Source organism: Lepidochelys olivacea (assembly GCF_965140295.1).
Source record: "Lepidochelys olivacea isolate rLepOli2 genome assembly, chromosome: 9".
Classification (NCBI taxonomy): Eukaryota; Metazoa; Chordata; order Testudines; family Cheloniidae; genus Lepidochelys; species Lepidochelys olivacea.
In genome coordinates, this window is record NC_140419.1 from 65,460,478 (window position 1) to 65,478,246 (window position 17,769).

Here is a 17,769-nt window from a genome sequence, read left to right on the forward strand (position 1 = left end):
GGGCGACTTATCCCTGTCTCTGGGAGGGAGTTCGGTGTGAAGGGCAGGGAGCTGCATACAGAGACAAGGGAAAAGCTGCTGCCCCTAACTGTGATGAGAATAGAATCTCGTCTGCCCTGGCCGGCTGCCTTCCACTGCAGGTGGTTGTCTGCTCCGCTTGTGGTCGGGCTATGTCTTAGCACTGCTTTGTGGCAGCATGGCCTGGAGCTGTGTGTCCCCAAGGGGCTGCTCCAGGGAAGAGGTAGACTTTGAAACTTGCAGTTAGATGTTTGCTGAGCTAAGGGGCCCATCTCCGCCACTGGCTGAGCGGCACAGTAGAGGCAGGCTCTGTCAACCCTTCACTGCTACCTGCACTCTGCCCTGTGTGCTGTCCTTGTTTTACCTCACTACCCATCCCCATGTTCCTTGGGGAAGGGGAATGATGGATGGGGCAAGAGACACTATGGTTACAAACCTGTCCTCTATACTAGTGGCCTTTCTCCAGTAGGTAAGGGTTAGTGGAGTCCTGTACTGAGGCAGGAGAATAAGCTGTGGCCCTAAGACTGTTGGCCAGGCCCTAGTGTGCAGGGAAGCTGGGGGCTCTGGGCTGCTGGGGCAGTTTTGCTCTTAATGAACCAAGCGCTTCCCCACCTGTTTTTAAAATAGGAAAGAAACTTCCTGGGTGGCCAGATCCTGTTGTCTCAGGAAAGTTACAAGGAGTGGCCTTCACCAGCTTCAGGCCCTATCTGAGACAGGTTGCCTAGAACCCTGTGTAGTTGCACTGGGCCTGCTCCCTGGGTGGCTTGTTTTGTACTCCGCGACTCTTACCTCATGCCTGCTTGGGTCTAAACAAAGTCCAGCCTTTGTAGTTGAGTGTGTCGTTCAAACATCTTCTGTTCCTGCTCTGGCATTCAGAGAAGCCATCTTCCCCGGAGAATTGTGTCAGGCGCTTGGTGATGGTGGGCTGCAGCCAGCCTAACCCTCTTCCAGCTCTTGGGAACAAGCCTAATGCAGCAGGGATTCATAGACTGCTCTGGGCAGCTCCTGTCATCCTTTGCCAGAGCATCACAGCTCCACCTCCGGTGGCTACGCAAACGTGCTTGATGTGTTTGGCATGATCTGTATGGTGTGCGGGGGAAGAGTGCTATTGCTAGAGGCATGAGTCCTCTGCCAGTGGGCTAGTGCAGACCGGGCAGGGCATGCTGGGCTAGCACTGCATGGGAAACCTGGCCTGGGGGAGTGCGGGGCATACTGCATGGTTGAGAACCCTACTGATGTTAGAAGATACTTGTTTCTTACAAGAGAGGAGAATGAAATAACAAGGCGGGTGACCTAAGTTCGGACGCTGCTGGGCTTGTGCTCCATCCTTCCTGACCTGCAGCCACCCCTTGCTGGTCTGTTAGTGACTTTTTGGGCCTGGGCAGAGGCTGAGGGTGGGGGGAAGGTGGGGAAAAAGATAATGCCCCCAAACTCCTCTTTTCTCCTAACCTCGCTGCTGGCCTGGTGCAGTGAAAGGCTGGTGTGACATCGGCTTGGCCCAGCTGGCTCCACCGGAAAGTCTGTGACCTTTGACAGTGTTTCCTCCCTCGCAGCTGGCCCAAGACGATGCGGAAAGGGAATTCTCTGAGGCTGTGGAGTTCTGAATTTAAAGGGGTGGGAGCATTGGCTCCTGGGCTGCAGGGATCTGCCCCCACCCGTGCAGCAGTCGCTCATTCGCACATGTCCCTGCTTTGTGCTCGCTGGGTGACCTCCTGGCTGCTCAGCAAGTAGGTGTCAATGAAGATGAAGAGTTCCTCAGGGGTGACGGGTTCAATGTAGCGCTCACGGTCCACGCCCTGCTTGTCAATCAGCACCATGTTAAAAGTGGAGCGGGTGATGTGCAGGAATTGCCTGTGGAAGCAATGAGTGGGTAGTTGAGAGCCTGCTATGCCTGCAGAGACTGGCAGCAGCTGGGCCCACCTTGCTGAATGCCCCTTTACAGACCCTGTCACACCTACTCCTGCACTGGCTGCCTCCTTAGGCTTGTGCACACCATTCCCAAGTTGAGTGAGCAGCTCTGGGAGGGGGGACTCTCTCATGCTACTGGCATTGCGCCTCTGTTCTCTAATATGGAAGCTGCCTCGTCATTTACATGCATACAGCCCAGCTCCCAGCTGGTGCAGAAGTCACGGCCCCAGCCTGCCCCTACCCCACTGCACCTAACCCCTGAGAGCTGGGTTACTGACTGCTGGATTTTGTGGGACTCTCTGGCTTATCCACAGGCCTGTACAAGATAATTTAGGCGTCCCAGTAGATTTTGGCTTGCTTTGTGCATGGCAGCAACATGGACACCACCCTGCTGCTCTGTGGGGATGGCTCCGTGTCCGCTGCAGGCAGGTGGCAGGGCTGGCATTCACTTTGCACAGGCAGTAGGGTTTGTCATTTGCCCCTGTGACAGGATTCAAGCCGCCAGCACTCAGGAGAATGGGTGCCTTTCCTGTGAGCAGGTGTCTCCAATGACTCCGTAGCTGACCTGCAGTTGGGACACTTAGCCCCAAAAGCACAAGCCTCCCCACTACATGAGCTAGAGCAGCAGCTACAGGATCTCTAAGGAGCAGGCTCTTACACTTGCTAGGAGCTGCCCCAAGAGGGAGACAGCAGTGTCCTGTCCCTAGCAGTGTATTGCACCCACAGGTTGATCTGGGGGTCATGATCCCACTTGCTGTGAACTAGTGTGGCTGTCCACTGCCCCGATACCTGAGCTCCTCGATGATGTCAGCCGAGAGCCGGTGTTCACGGATGCGGCCCACCTCATGGGGGGGCTGGCCCACCAGCTCGAGGATGGTGACGTGCCGCAGGTCCAGCCCGCAGGTGGCTTGCTGCAGACAGGAGAAGAGCAGGTCAGATGCTGTTGGCTGGGATTGGGGCTGGAGGAGGCACAGGGGAGGGGCTCACCTGCAGCATGGTGATCTGCATCTTGTAGTAGCGAGTGGAGGGGTCGGGAGCAGAGACGATCAGGAGCCGACGTTTCTCATAGAACTGATCCAGGAGGCCAGCGGCCGAGTTCACGTCCACGTTGATCTGCATGGCTGAGGTGGGAAGGTGAGCTTGTGAGCACAAACAGGGAGGTGGCTGGTGGGGGCTTCTGACCCCTAGTCTGTCTGCAGGATCCTAGTGTGGCCTACCCCAGAAGTCAGCTGTCTCTCCCCTTCTCCCAGCAAGCTGATATGTCTCGCCTGGATTGGGGCTCTCTGTTGTCCATCAGCAGGAACCATTTCACCAGCTTCTCCAGCAGAGGGCAGCAAACATGCCAGGGGAGCCACACCCCAGTGTCACATAAACCAGGGAGTCTGCGCCTCACCCAGCTGAAAGTGGCCAGGAGCCCATTGCTTGTATCTCATCAGCCTGAGAGAGACAATGCCCCAGGCCACACAGATCAAGGAGGGACCCAGTGCCTCAGCAGACCAGACCTCCATCTCAGCATTGAACATGGTTGGGGACTTCACAGTGGCAGCCTAGCCAGCTATGTTGCATTACTGCTCTAGGAGTGGTCAGCAGGAGATGGGGACTAACCAGGGGATATAACCTAAGGATGGTGTTTGTGACTGTTTTAATGAATGGCTGAAAACAGGACAGCTTTGAGTCTCTTCCCCATTCCCCGGCTTATGCTGGGGAACTCCAATGGCTTCTGTGACGCTACCTCTGATTTGCCCTGGGATGAGAGGAGCGGTAAATCTTGGGCTTTATAAACAATGGTATGCGCAAGATGAAGGGGGTGCTGCAGGGGAGCCTTTGCCTAGCCCAGTCTAAGGAGGGCAGCAGATTCAGGGTTCAGTTCCTGTACCATGCCCATGGCCATGGGTCTCCTGGCTTTTAAATTGTACTTATGAAGAGGAGAGGGGGATTTTCTCTAGGCAGCGCAGGTGCTGGGATTCCAGTGCAACCTGACATGGGCCTACACCACAAGGCTCAGATCTGGATCCAATCCACCCTGGAAGTGGGTGGTGTTCAGAGCCAGGGGTTGGTTTGGCACACGGCGCTGAGAGGGGTCAGCTGCGAAGTCTTGATCTGGATTCCAACTTCCCCAAAGGGCAAGGGGGTTGGGGTGGGGGTTAGGTTCAGGCCCATGTGTGTATCTGAGACAAGGGCAGTAAGAATAGCATCATCCCCAGCTCTGCCACCAGGCAGGCTCCCTGACAACCAGTACCAAAGTGATCTCAGGGACAGGGCTGGGTGATATCAACAAAGAGAGAAAGAAAATGAGAGTGAACTCAAGGTGAGGGGCTGCTGGGAAAATCCAGCTCTGACGGAGGAGGTGTGAGGGATGCTAGAGACAGCTACACTGTACTCCTTCCTTTCTCTTATCTAATTCATCTGAACATCCAACCAGCCCCTAAAGGCAGCATATGCTACACTGAGGGGAGGTGATGCACAGAGAGTGTAATGGCCTAGGGGGCGTCCCCTCCATGTTCCTGACTAGCGCGGTAGAACCACCAGAGAAGAGGACCTTTCGGAAGATCCCATCCCAGGTTTGTCAGCAAGTGTGGGGTGGGCTGGGACAGGGCTCGGGGAGTTTGCTCGGACTGAGGCAAGCTGCTCAACCTGCCACTGCCCATATGGGGAAGACACGTGTGACAGCTGCCATCTTGGCCGAACACCTCCAGAGCTAAAAGCACAAGCAGCTACAGCTTGAGCTCAAGCTCTGAGGTAATCACAGACTCATCCCCTCTGTGAATCAGGCCCAGAGTGGGACTCAGAGTCACATGCTCAGCAGTAGGTGAGACCGGCTGGGCCAGAGACCCAAGAAGACCGTTGTGGGATGCCATCCCTGTCTGCCAATGGCTCCCAAGTCTCGGCACTGCCATTTCTTGTTTCCACCATAAGTGATTTTCCATCATAGAAGGGAGGAGGCTCCACATCTGGATGGAGGGGGATGTCTCTCGCTGGGAGGCTGGCTGGGGAATGCTCAGGCAGTGCAGATGCTGCCAGGAAAGCCCTATGCTCACCGAAGAATATCAGGGCCTTGATTTGATGAGCTCCTGGGAACTGGAGACACAACAGACCCAGTTCAGCACAAGGAGTTGTTTCCAGGCTATAGCCTCAGCCTGCATGCATGCAACCTCGCCAGTGACTCTCCCCGTAACACTTACGCACACAAATGGGCTGGGATCCCGACCAGTGGCGGCTGGACTGGCAGACGCGCGAGGGGATCCCTTGGCGTTCATAGCCCCCGTCACATAAGTACTCGCATGTGGCACCGTAGTTATTGCCCTCCGAGGTGCAGCTGAGGTAGCCGTGCTGCGGCGGCTTCAGAACAGGGCAGCGTCTCACTGCAAAAGGGAGAGCAGATGTCAAGGACAAGGGATGCCTAGATCTAGCACTGGCTGTAGTGCTGGAGGAGTGTGGAGTGGGCTAGCCAAGGTGCCTGGAGGCCCTAGGGGGAGTCGGGCCAGGAATGGCCCGAGTGCCCATAGCTCCAATGTCCAAGAGAGCCAGGGATGCAGGATTGGGGAGGTGGCACCCTGTGTCCTGGTATGGCCAGAGGTCATGAGATGGTTAGGGAGAGTGGGAGAAAGTGCCAGGTGTCCTGGAGTGGCTTGGGTTTAGCAGGGTTCTGGTGGTGGCAGAAGCACAGGACCTATAGGTGACACTGATCACATGGGAGACAATGTGCAGGAACCAAAACTTGTTCCCACACATCCTTGGTGTGAGTGCAGCTCCTGAGCCCACACAGGGGAAGAATCGGCTCCTCCAGCCAAGGTGTGAGGGAGCTGGGGTCCCAGGTGCAGCAGGCAACCTGTCCCTTACCTTGGACTCGGACGATGAATTTGCAGCTGGCTCGGTTGTAGGACTGGTCGTAGGCGATATAACGGATAACGTGCTCCCCCTCTGAAAACTCAGATCCAGGTTCTGGGCCCCGCAGTGTCACTCTGGACCCAAAAGACAGAGTTGCTTCAGTGTGAAGTGCATTTCTCCCAGCTGGGCCTTTGGTTTGATCCCTACGAAGTGACTTCAGGGCGACGAAGCCATCGGACCCTGTTTGGGATGGGGGTCCTGCAGCTCTCAGCACTCACCGTTTGATGATGCCATCAGCAGAGTCCTTCACATGGGGTGGGTCCCAGTACACAGTGGCCGTCAGCTTCTCTGGCTCCGCCATCCTCTCTCGTGTCTCCGGGCAACGGATCTTGGGGGGCTCAATATCTGCCCAAGCAAAGCAGAGAGAAACTCCAGGGGAACCACGTGGGGTAGGGCCACAGTACAGGGAGGGTGAGGTTCAGCAATAAACCCTGGGAGGAGCCAGTAAAACCCACGGGGGCAAGGAACTAGGAGAAAGCACAGAGACATGCAATAGTTCCCTCCCTAGGGAAGCTAGCCAGGGTGAACCATACAGACAGCAATGCCCCCTGGGGCAGGGACCCAGAATAACCCACTGAGATGCCATGCCCAGTGTGAGGGAACTAGGACAAAGCATAGGGATATGAGTCGTTCCTTCCATGAGCCAAGCAATCACCTTAAACCAAGGGGAATACAATGCCCCTCTGTGGGGGGATGTAAGCAGGGTAAACCATGGGAAGTAATCTTAGTACAGCAGTCCCTAGTGGAAGGTATTCAGGATTAGCTGGGGTTTGCAATCCCCGGGGGTGAGGGGAGCAGGGATAAACCATGAGGGCAGTAATATCCTCACAGAGCAGGCACTGAGGAGAAACTCTGGGCAATCCTAGTCTCTAGGGCATGTGTGCAGGATGAGCCAGGCTGGCAGTAAGGACAGCAGGGTGAAAATTTACCTACACAGATTGGCTCGCTGCCGCTCCACCGCCCATCCTCCATGCACATCCGGCTGCGGTCACCCTCCAGGTGGTACCCAGGGAGGCAGGAGTAATCACAGTGAGAGTCCAGCAGCACCCCAGCTGAACACTGGTAGGAGCCGCTCATCACTGCCGGCAGCACATGACACCGGACCTCTGTAACAGAACGAGCAGATCCGCTCAGCAGACACAGGAGTGTGGAAATCCCTCTGGCAGGGTAGCACACGCTTCAGGACTGCAGCACCAGGACTGGGGAGGGTTTGGAATGACACAGAACCAGCCAGGGTGGCGTTGAGCTCAGCTGCTCTGGTGTTGGATCATATTAAGGAAGTTCTGTATTAAAATCACAAATGAGTTTGATTCCCCAGAGTTTAAATTCCAGGGTATTAGTAATTCAGAGGTCTCTTGGTTTTTGGTACTGTTTCTCTCCCTCTATGTGTGAAACTTGCAAGCTGCTAACTGCGTTAGTACATTCTAAGACAGAGTCTGTTCTCAAAGCAATTCACAGAGAGAGAGACTGAAAGCAATATTCTAACAACAGAAACAGCACCCAGAGACTCCCCGCCCTTTTGTTGTGTTAACAATTGTGATTAAAATAGAGATAGAGGATGTATGTGGATGGATGCTTGGTGTGGATAATAACTGAATGATCAGGGAGGTGCCAGCCTAAGAATCCAGTGTCCATCAGCTGAAGAAGGCGTCAAGTGGAAATAACCAGAGGACCCCCGGAGGGCAGACTGGAATCCACCCAACAGCCTCAAGAATGGGAGAACCAAAGAACAAGATAACATCTGGCGGCACGGAGCCGTCAGGAATGTGCCATCTGCTGATTGATTCAGCAACAGCATGATGAAGCAATTCCCATAGACTGGCCTAGGAAGAAATTCCTATAAAAATAGACTCTAAAAAGTGAGAACTTTGGGGTCTGATTCTGCAAACCAACTTCCAGAAGCATCAGATGAGCATCTGACAAGGCCCTGCTCCCTCCTCATGTCCAGGCCACCTGGCCAGTGGCTTGGCATGAGCAACTCTAAGGCTGGTAACTATGATAACAACCTTGCAGAACCTGTGTGTGTGTGTTTGTATGAATGAATGTGTGAATAAATATAAATATAAATATGAGATTGAATGGAATGTTATAGCTATAACTAACTGCTTACTATGATTCTTTCTGTATACACAATAAATGTGGTATTTTGCCTTTTTCCCTTTAATAAGATCCTGCTGGTTTTTATTTTATTGGTATAACACTGGGCCCTGGGGTGGCTTGGCTTATAGGGCTCCTGAGTTTTTCTTTCATTCCAGCCCTCATGCAACTTTGTTAACGTGGGGCAATAAACCCCAGGAGAAAGCTGCAGGAGGGGGAGCAGGTCATGGAAATGAAGGGCCTTCCATCCAGGCACTCAGACATTAGTGATGGTTGTAGGACTTAGGCAGGGTGATCTTGAAAGAGCCTGTAATGGCATGTCTATCCCCACACTGGCAAAGAAAGAGTTAACTGGAGCCAGAGAGCAATTAGTGCTCCAGTTGTATCTGGCCCAGCTGAGAGCAGCTGGGTAATAAAGAAAGAAAGGAGCTTAAGGCAGGAGACCATAGAAAGAACAGGTAGTGGGGTCCTTTCTGCAGAGGGGAGCCTAGCCGAGGGTTAGGAGAGACAGTGGGAAGCCACAGGAGAGGAGCAAGCTCCTGGAGTGATCCTGGACAAAAGGGGGGAGGGATAGCTCAGTGGTTTGAGCATTGTGCTAAACCCAGGGTTGTGAGTTCAATCCTTAAGGGGGCCATTTAGGGATCTGGGACAAAAATTGGGGATTGGTCCTGCTTTGAGCAGGGGGTTGGACTAGATGATCTCCTGAGGTCCCTTCCCACCCTGATATTCCATGATTCTGTGACCCAGGAACCCCTCCATCCCAGGTAGCAAGGGGGGGGGGTACAGGAATCTCCTGATTCTGGTATGTACCTTCTGCCAGGTCAGGTCTTAAATGATAGCCAGAGCCATGATGGCCATTAAGTTTGTTGTGAAATATCTTTTATAGGCTGAAAATACATTCTCAAAGTCTGTATCAAGGCAGAGTTGGCAAACAGCCTTTCTGTTAGACATGTGAATTAAACACTGTCAGCCACCACAGCGGAAGCGCTATTTACATACAAAGTCAAGGGGCGGGGGCAGGAGGGGGATGTGAAATCAACAGGGAGGTAGTATATGGGAGAACAAGCCACTGGGATTATCCTGGTTCTAGCACAGACAATGAACTTTGGGGATATAAGGAGAAGGCAAGGAAGACACTCCTTGATCCTGTACCTAGGAAGTAATGGGCAGCATGATGACATTTGTGAAAACTGGATCCAAACCCAAGTTCGCTGAAAGGCTGCAAAGAACATTCAGGGTGAGATAACACACTAATCTTCTGTCTAAAGAAGTTTAAGTTAAATTTAGTCTCTAGAAATCGAGTTAAGATTTTGTTTTATATGTAATCCTTTTGTTTCCACTATTCTCACTCACTATCTCTTGGCTCTTGAATCTGTGATGGTAAACTTATCATTGTTTGCACTGTCAATATATCTTAGTGCTGGGGTATTGCTCAAGTAGCTGATCCTGAGCCGAATCATTCAAGCTCGTGTGTGCACTGTTCCCTTGGGGCAGCAGATCTGGTATTTCTGTGAGCATTCGGTGGAGGAAGAGCTGGACACCACAAGGGAATGCTTCAAAGGGGCTCAAGGACTGGGGTACACCTATTGTTAGCCTGCCAGGCAAAGTAAGGGCTGGTATAGCCTGGAGAAGAGTGCTTGGATGGCTGACAGGCTGGTGGTAACAGGAAGCTGGCACCTAGTTAAGCCCAAGCACATCTCCCTCCCAATGCAGGCAGGGGGAGTAAAAAGGTGATTCCCAGTCCTGGGCACCCTGAGAACCATCACAGACCCAAGGAGGTAGGACCTGGGGTCAGGTTTCTGGTGGAAAGAGACCCGGACACAGAGAGCCTAGGGAGAGGCAGGTGGGAGCTGGGGGTCCAGGGAGAAAGAACTCCCCAGAGCCCAGGAAGGTGTGGGGACAGGGCCCAGACCCAAACCAAGGTAGGAAGTTCCAGGGAGGCAACAAGGATGCTGAGGAAGCAAAGCTTAGCTGCCAGCTTCAGGATCCCTGTGCTGGAACCCAGAGTAGAGGAAGGGTCTAGGTTCCCCTACCAGCCACCAAGGAAGGTGGGTTGAAAGCCCCTGAGGTAAGGGGTGGAAAGACTGAGCCCAGAGTCAGGGCGGAAGGCCTGCTGTAAGGTCACTGGACTATTGTCACTGACTCTGTTACCCAGAACAGGACCTGGGGGAGGCTAAGCCACAAGAAGAAGCCGAGCACCACAGGAGTGCTAAAGGAGAGACTGCTAGGCCGTACCCAGCCAGGAGTGGGTGCACTGGCCAGTAAGTCACTGTTCTACAGAGCCCAAAGCGCTTTACAAGCTGCGCACTGCAGTGGTTCTCAGCGTATGGTCCAGGGTGTTGCTTGGAGCCTTTCTGGGTGCCTGGTAGAGGGGCTGCTGCCCCAGCAGGTGCCATCTGTCAGTCTCCAATGCGGTATCGCCACCCCAAGCATTCAGAAACGAGTCTGGCTTAGAAATCATGAGAGCTTTTAAAAGAATAATAGCTACTGGTTCCTGAGCCCTAAGGGTGTGCCTGGGTCACGTTCTGCCGCTTTTCTCCCCAACCAGGAGGGCTGGGACCCTATGTTTTTAATGAAAGCTGAGAGTGTCTCCTAATCACACGAGTCCCGGAGCTGCGGCTTTAAGACAAACATCAAATATCAGGAGACTTGTGATAAAATCATGAGAGTCAGCGACATTGTCACTGTAGTTTCCTGTTGAGGACAGCTCAGGTCAGGACTCCTTTAGGGCTTCCAGGCTTTGGTTTTGACCAATGCAATTTTAAAAAGCCCTACTTCACCCTGCCCCCTGCGCAGATGCTTCATGTCTCGCTTCAGCAGGCTCTTCCTTTGATGTAAAATGAAATGTGATTGCAACTGATGCAACACCAGAGCCCCGGGCTGGGCAGCAAATAAGCAAGAGACTAGAGCAGGCAGCGAGCAGAGATCAGGTCCTATTGGACATGAAGTGCTGCACCCAGCACAGACACCAAACAGTCTCTCCCAGTTGCCTCTGTCGTGTAGCCCAGCACTAGTCACCATCAGGACAGCATGCTCACACACACTGGAACATTCATGCACGCCCCTTCCCATGCAGGACTTACGTCTGCAGTAGGCGGTGCCAGACCAGCGCCGGCTCGGCAAGCACTGCACTGACCTCCGTCCTATTAGCCGGAAGCCTCGATCGCATGAGAGTTCGCAGCGCGTCCCCAGGCTGCTGCGGTAATTCCCTCCCCTGGGGGAGTAGCAGGTCGCCTCTCCGTGGTGGACGTTTAATGGATAGCACCACTGGGGAACTAAGGAGAGACCGAGAAAGGAGGGGAGATGTTGGTGCTAAATATTCAGATGGGCTAGTCTAGCTGGGCAAACTGTGCCTCACTTTCAGGGTCTTGAGGCAGCATGAGGCCCAGATGAGGGGCAGCCCAGCATCAGTCCCGGTGGCCAGGGGCACCCTTCTATGGGCATCTGGGGAGCCATGGGGAAAGCTTGGGATGACTTCCCCTGGCCTGGTGGAAAGTCAGTGTGCAACTGTTACCTCGATAGTCCAGGGCAGGAGCTTGGGGAGCCTCTTCCACATACACTTCATTGTTGTACCTCTCAGTAGCATGGTAGCCAGAACCTAGTGGGAGGAGAAAATGGTGAGGTGGGGTCTCAACCTGAGTGTCGTGCTTCTGCATCCCACCCCTGACTCTCCCTCAGAGTAGCATATGAGGTGCTGGGGGTCTGCAGAGAAATGGTGATAGGAGCTGCATTGATGTTGGGCTCTAGGGAATTATCCCTCTCTGGAACTCCTGGAAAGAGACTTGCTCCCTGGGCAACATCTGCTTCCTACAGCAATGCCTGCCAGTGTGGGGCCTCCCTCAGGGGAAACATCTATGGACCCTGGCTTCCCGCTCAGCATTCACAGCCCTTGTTAAGTTACTGTCTCCATCCCCCTGGCAACTTGAAATGCCCATCTCCTCTCAGGTTCCTTGGTACCCGAGAATGGTGTGCTGAGGCAGACACTAGACTGAGAGGAGGAGCAGGAAGGCCTGTATTGCCACAGCCTGGGGAGGTAAAATACAGCCATTCAGAGCTGGTAGCACTTCACACCCACTCTGCACTGGTGTGAACAACTGCCTTAGGTGCAGGGCCAGGGACAATCAGGTCTGAGGGGTGCGCAGCCATGGGTGCTATCAGATGACAGTGGTCATGTATTACATCCACCGTGCATGGGTAAACCGCTGCATCAGCAGCAGGCCTAGAGTCCTGCATGGATTGGCTGCTGGAGCAGTTTGGGGGTTGTGCTCCTTTCTTGTTGACACTTGATTCTCTCGCTCTGTCCCAGTCCCTATCCCAGCTCCTCCACAGACAGGGCCCCAGCTAAACGCTGAGGAGGGAGCACATCTATGCAGAAAGCTCTGCCCTCAGCTGGCAGTGACGTGGTTTGTGCGGCTGGCACTGTTCAGCAGACTAAACAGCCTGGTGTGCCAGGCTCATTAATGACAGGAAGTGGGTGTCGGAGCAGAGCACAGCTGAACAGGGGACAACTCAGTCCTTTCATGAACAAAATTCCAGGAAGTCCCTCCCATCGCTTCCCTCTCACGTCCCCTGCCACGGAGTTATAAGGCAAGTGGTGGGAAGAACAGGATTGGGCCCCCACTCCTGTGCGACTCAGCAAAGGGCGCCCCCACCATGCCAGGGCTGGGGCGCATGCAGACATCCAGAGCTGAATGAACACAGAGACCGAACTTCCCTCTTAGCCATGGCCAGTAGTGGATGCATTTGAGCCCCAGTGAATGAAATGGGCTGACTAGTGGCATTCTTGAGCTGTGAGCTCACCTTTCAGCTGGATTTCCTCTCATTCCTGACTCTCTCTTTCCCTCTCCACTCCAGTGACTGCATGTGAGCGTGCTCGATTTTGCTCCTATTTTTAGTGCCTGTGCCCCATGCATCATTTCTGTATTAGCCTCAAAACCAAATGTCTGTGCTAAGCAGGATCCCACATGTTTCTCTACAAGTTTGGCATGCAGGCTCCCTTGAGGAAGGAGCGGGGAAAGGAAACTCCAGCTCAGAGTGACCAGGGAGAGTGCATTGTCTTGGCCTCCAGGAGAGGAGCTCTACAGGCTCTAGGGGAGCAGGGTAAGTCTTACTGAGATCCGCTCATACCCTCCACTGACCCACACTCAATCCAGAGACTTGCCTTCTCTTTTGCTCTCCCTCCCCTGCTGCAGTGCTGATGGGTGGGGGATGAAAGGAGAGGGGTTGTCACCTCAGCGCACTCCATCCACCAGCCCCTCTGAAGAGCCTCCATGTTGGGGGAAACTTTATGAACCATAATAATACAACTCCCCCTACCCCTTTCTGATCCCCAATTAAACTGCCCTGTTTCTCTGACCCACTCATTTCTACAGAGCCCTTCACCCACTTCATACATGCAGTGCTACTGAACCGCACCCACCTCTGGGCACCCACCCAGCATGCAGGGAGCCTCCGTAGGGGAAGACAGTGGCTAGAACATTGAGACAAACCACCTACTATGCTGCAAAGTGCTGTGAGATCTTTGACATCCACCCTATGCAGCCAGTACCTCAGTTTTTAAGGCTCACACACAGCAAAGCGCGTGGAACTCAATATATCTACCTCATAGGAAGGATGGGCTGACTTAGCCCTGCTGGGATCTGAATGTGTGGTTTCAGGGAGTCTTGTTATTATAAACCTGATGCTGAGGCCACAGACCCATCCCCTCAAGGAGAGAGTGACGCATCCTCAGTCTGTATTTATTCAGTGATATCATGGCTCAGTATGAATCAGGCAGAGAGCAGAGGCTGAGACAACAAAACAGGGAGGATCTATCGGTGCAAGGATGAGCCGGGGTGGGAACTGAGACCAGTCTAATGCATTTGGGGGGGTCAAAGTTCTCCAGGGGGCTGCAGAGGCCTTTACGGTGTTGGGGGGGAGGTCTGGGCTCTTGAGAGCCCCTCCCATGCTAACCTGGCAATGGTTTGTATCTGGGATGCTGGGAGAGAGAGTTTGGTTTCTATAGCAAACAAGTTGAGGGGTTGTAAGTGGGCAGGTTAGCCAAGGATGGGAAGAAGCTTGGGTTTTGGTCTGTGCAGCTGTTCCAGACAAACAATCACCTGCCAAAGGCTCCCGAAGGAGCTGAAGGCATGTGGAAAAGTTCAGTTCCTGCCACCGTGGCTGGAATGGGGGAAGTTTGTTATTTACTCCTCTCTGGATGTATTCCTAACCCCAGCGCTGGGTCTGTCTCTTCCCTTCCCCACCTCCTGCAGAGAGACGCCAGGGCCCTCTCTGAGCAATCATGTCAACCTCCCAGGGTAGGTTTGTCTTTTGTTATCCAGCTCCTCCCTCGTCTCCTAACCCAAACCTGCTCCCTGGCACTCAGCAAACCGCTGCCCTCAGGGCAGGTCCACGTTAAGTGATGCTTTAGTTGACTCTCCCTGCCACCCTCACAAGGAGAGAGAGCGCACCTTGCTGAGGTTCCTCTGGCCTGCATCAGTAGGCCTTTAACCTGTTCTAAACTGGGTCACCTTTCCCAGGGTGCCTAGAGGAAAAGGGGTCCTGGGATTTGGCTGCCAGGCTGAACTCAATCCTTTATTCCAACAAACTCAGAGCTTCCCACCATGCTCCTTTCCCCCTTCCTCCTTCACCAAACTCCCCTAGTGTTCCCAGCTATGAACTGCACCTGCTTCCCTCTGCTCTACTCATTTACTCATAGCCCCCACAAAGAAGAAAAGCAGCTTCTCCTGTGCCCTGAGAGAGGCCTGCTCGCCCCTGTTGATTCCTCACTTCCTTGTAGCACCAGCTGCTGTTGACTAACTCCCCTGTGCTGGGTGGACACTGACCTTCATACCATGTTGATGACACCAGCCTGGTGAGGAAGAGCAGCAGGAGTGGTGCTTCTCCTTGTGCCATTCTAGCATGTGGAGTGGGCCTGGGCCACGGGAGCTAGCACCTTGCCTGGTAGTGCACTCTGATGTTAGCAGGCAGGCTGCAGCCCGGAGAGCCCAGCAGGCAGCACTGTAGACTGGTACCTAGAATAAAGGGAAGTGGGTTTAAAACAGAACAACCCCTGGCCATTGGTGTGTTATTGACCCACACATTCTTGTATTCTCCCCTAGCTTTGTTCTCCAGTCCATGCTGGTCAGATCCAGATTTTTCCCTAGTATTGTCCATCCTAAGCATGCAAAAATCCTGAGTCAGATCCCTTGCAAGCATGAGTCGCTTAAAAATCATGAGATTTTGAAAAATAAATTCTGGGCCCTTTTTATGTGCCTTCTGGGCTTTGTGAGCCTCCAGGGAGTCATGTTTTCAAGCTTTTCTCTGCAACCAGGAGGGCTAGAAACTTCCTTTTAAAAAAATGAAAGGGAAAGTCCCCCAAGCTTTCAGAAATGCCCCCAGAACCATGAGACTCGTGTTAAAATCATGAGCGTTAGCAACACTGTTTTCCACTGAGTCAAGGGCTATTTAATGTGGAGGAAATTCATGCTGAAATTAGAAAGGAGTAAAACTTGTTGCTAACTCCCAAGTGAGTAGTTTGAGACCAGGCCCCAGGGTTCTGATAAGTGACTCTAATCTGAGCCCATTTCTAGCTGAAATTCCCCAAAATCTAGAGCACATGCAGATGTTATTTACTGGAATCAAAGGACCCAATTCACCATTGCCCTACAGCTTGTGCGATCATTTGCACCATTGCAGTGAGTGGAAAGGCAACTGGATCAGAGTGTGAGTGTTTAACATCCATCCGCTTGGTGCTAGTGTGAAGGACTGCACCAGGCAAAGGGGGATCAGGCCCCATATGAACAGACAGAAAAATGTGGGGTATGGGAGGGGGGAGGATAAACCTTCAAGAGAAGAGGCCAGCTAAATATACTGATTAGTAACACATCTGTCCAGAGCACGAAAGAAGGGAATTTCTGGAGAAGGGCCTTGCTCTAGACAGCATGGGGAGAGTTTCTTTGTGACTGACTCTCCAGGTTTGTTTGCTGTCTGAGTTAGAGGTACCACAAGTCCTCCTTTTCTTTTTAGTAGGATTCAGTCAGTGCAAAGCCTGAAGGCAGATCCGGTGAGTGAGGGCAGGTGTTAGGGCCAAGACAGAGGAGCAAACGTTATTTACAGACGGCTTGACTGGAACAGGCGTGGGGGAAAAAAAATGTGTTCACTATTTACTGTGGCTTCAGGTCAGTGCTATTGCAACAGAATAAGTGCAAGGGAAATGCATGAGGGAGGGAAAACTGGGGTATAGGACAGAGGGAGGGGAAGGAGGGCAGACAATGAAAGAGAATGAGATGGGGAGAGACACATAGACAGACTGATTGGTTACCAGGAGATCTTTACTCAGAAACTGGGGGTTGGCTGGGTGAGGAACCTCTAACAAACACAGAGAAGTAGCCAGGCAGACTGAGCAGCAGATTGACAAGCAGCTTTTGAGTAGAAAAACAAAACAAGATAGAAATTCCTGCTCCCTGTTGGTGATGCTGATCTGTATACTCCCCACCCCCACATTTCTATTGTTCCAAGTCCTCCCTCTAGCTCATATCGCTCTAGGGTTTTCCACCATGCTCATCACCATAATACCTGACCCCTCTGGAGCCCTCTCTATATTGAGGAGCCTGTCCTGTCACTGGCAACAGTTCAATGTCCCCTAAGTCTTTACCTGCTATATTAGTGAGAGTCTTACAGCCAACTGCTGGGATCCTTTCCCTGCCTCTGCTGGAGGAAGGTGCCTGGAGGGAGGCTTGTCACACAGCATGCAGGAACATCTGTCTATCCTCAGCTCCAGGGGAAGACTGATAGGCGGTGTAGCTTAGTTGAAAAGCTTTCTGTGTCCACGCTCCCTGGGTCCCTTTCCCTTGTGGATAGAAGTCAAATGGCTGGTTAAAGCAGATCTTACCTGCCTCACTGCTGCTCCCTCTCCTTGCCTTCTCTCTCCTCTCAGCCTGTTCAGGAAACTTGTGCTTTAACTTTCCCAAAGTGTGTGGTTTGTTCCTGCATCCTCCGAGACTCGGCTAACAGTGCCCAGATGTTCTGCTGTCTGCATCTGCCAGACGTTTCCTTAAAGCTGTACTGTCCCCCAGAGAGGAGGGGGAGAAAAGAGAGAAGGCTAGGGAGGAGGCCCCGAACCGTGGCTGAAGGGCTGTCACCCTATGCAGAGATCTAAGCAGCTAATCTACCCACTGAAGACCAAATGTGGGCAGGATGGTGCCTCTCTCCTTGGCCTGCAGCCCATAGAGCAATTGCTACTGTAGCTAAGCCTGAGTCTAGGATGTGGAATACTAAAGGTTGCAGATTTCATGACTCAGCATGAGCAGGCTCTGCAATCCAGGGTACAGCAGAGCAACACTTCATAGGCTCCACAGAGGGAAAGCCACATGGGAGCCACTTTACTTCTGGCTGCACCCTTCTCAAATCCACGCCTAAAGCCAAGGATCAGGGTGGAAGGAGCACAGGCTTCCAAAGCATGCAGTGTCTGATATTGGGTTGGGCGATCTAACCCATTTCATGTAATCATTTGGGCTGCGGCTTACCTTTTGTACACTAGGGGCCAAATTTTTTGCAGGTGTAAATTGATGCCAGTTTACACAAGCAGAAAAGCTGGCCCCAAGACTTTTTTTCATTGGAGCCATTTAAAGATTTAGCAGCTTCGAAACACTTCCCACATGCCCTTCCAAGGTAGGTTACTTTGATCATCTTTATTCCCATTTATACAGATGGACAAACCTCAGAGAGTTGCCCAAAGCCATGGAGGACATGAGCATCAGTGGAATTCAGAAGCTCCCAGCTGTCCTGTGCTCAGATCACTAGACTGTGCTGAATACATCTGATCAATCTGGTTCTTATAAATCCAGGGCATCGGGCAGACGCTCTGACAGGACGCTA

The 17,769-nt window shown here is 52.8% G+C and overlaps 1 protein-coding gene across 2 annotated transcripts; it reads right to left on the reverse strand.

Annotated features, from left to right (window-relative positions):
* Nucleotides 1-84: 84 nt before the first annotated feature.
* On the reverse strand, nt 85-16,992 carry SRPX2 (sushi repeat containing protein X-linked 2). Of its 2 annotated transcripts, none has more exons than XM_084638526.1 (11): nt 16,784-16,992; nt 14,744-14,924; nt 11,426-11,509; nt 10,995-11,186; nt 6,744-6,920; nt 6,033-6,159; nt 5,767-5,888; nt 5,109-5,288; nt 2,914-3,047; nt 2,716-2,837; nt 85-1,869 (listed from the first exon to the last, which is right to left on the reverse strand). In XM_084638526.1, the coding sequence occupies exons 2-11, from the start codon at nt 14,811-14,813 to the stop codon at nt 1,689-1,691; spliced, it is 1,389 nt and encodes a 462-aa protein (XP_084494652.1). In that variant the 5' UTR covers nt 14,814-14,924; nt 16,784-16,992; the 3' UTR covers nt 85-1,688. The 2 variants fall into 2 exon arrangements, with proteins under 2 accessions (XP_084494652.1, XP_084494651.1); XM_084638525.1 differs by having other exon boundaries at nt 14,736-14,924; nt 16,784-16,991.
* Between the last annotated feature and the right edge of the window lie 777 nt (nt 16,993-17,769).

Excerpts from the sequence above, each read along its gene's own strand:
- SRPX2 (XM_084638526.1), bottom strand. The coding sequence starts at position 14,813 with ATGCTAGAATGGCACAAGGAGAAGCACCACTCCTGCTGCTCTTCCTCA. Across the intron at positions 6,921-10,994 it reads TGGCACCGCCTACTGCAGAC|AGGTCCGGTGTCATGTGCTG; the intron begins GTAAGTCCTGCA and ends GTTCTGTTACAG. Across the intron at positions 2,838-2,913 it reads TGCAGATCACCATGCTGCAG|CAAGCCACCTGCGGGCTGGA; the intron begins GTGAGCCCCTCC and ends TCCTGTCTGCAG.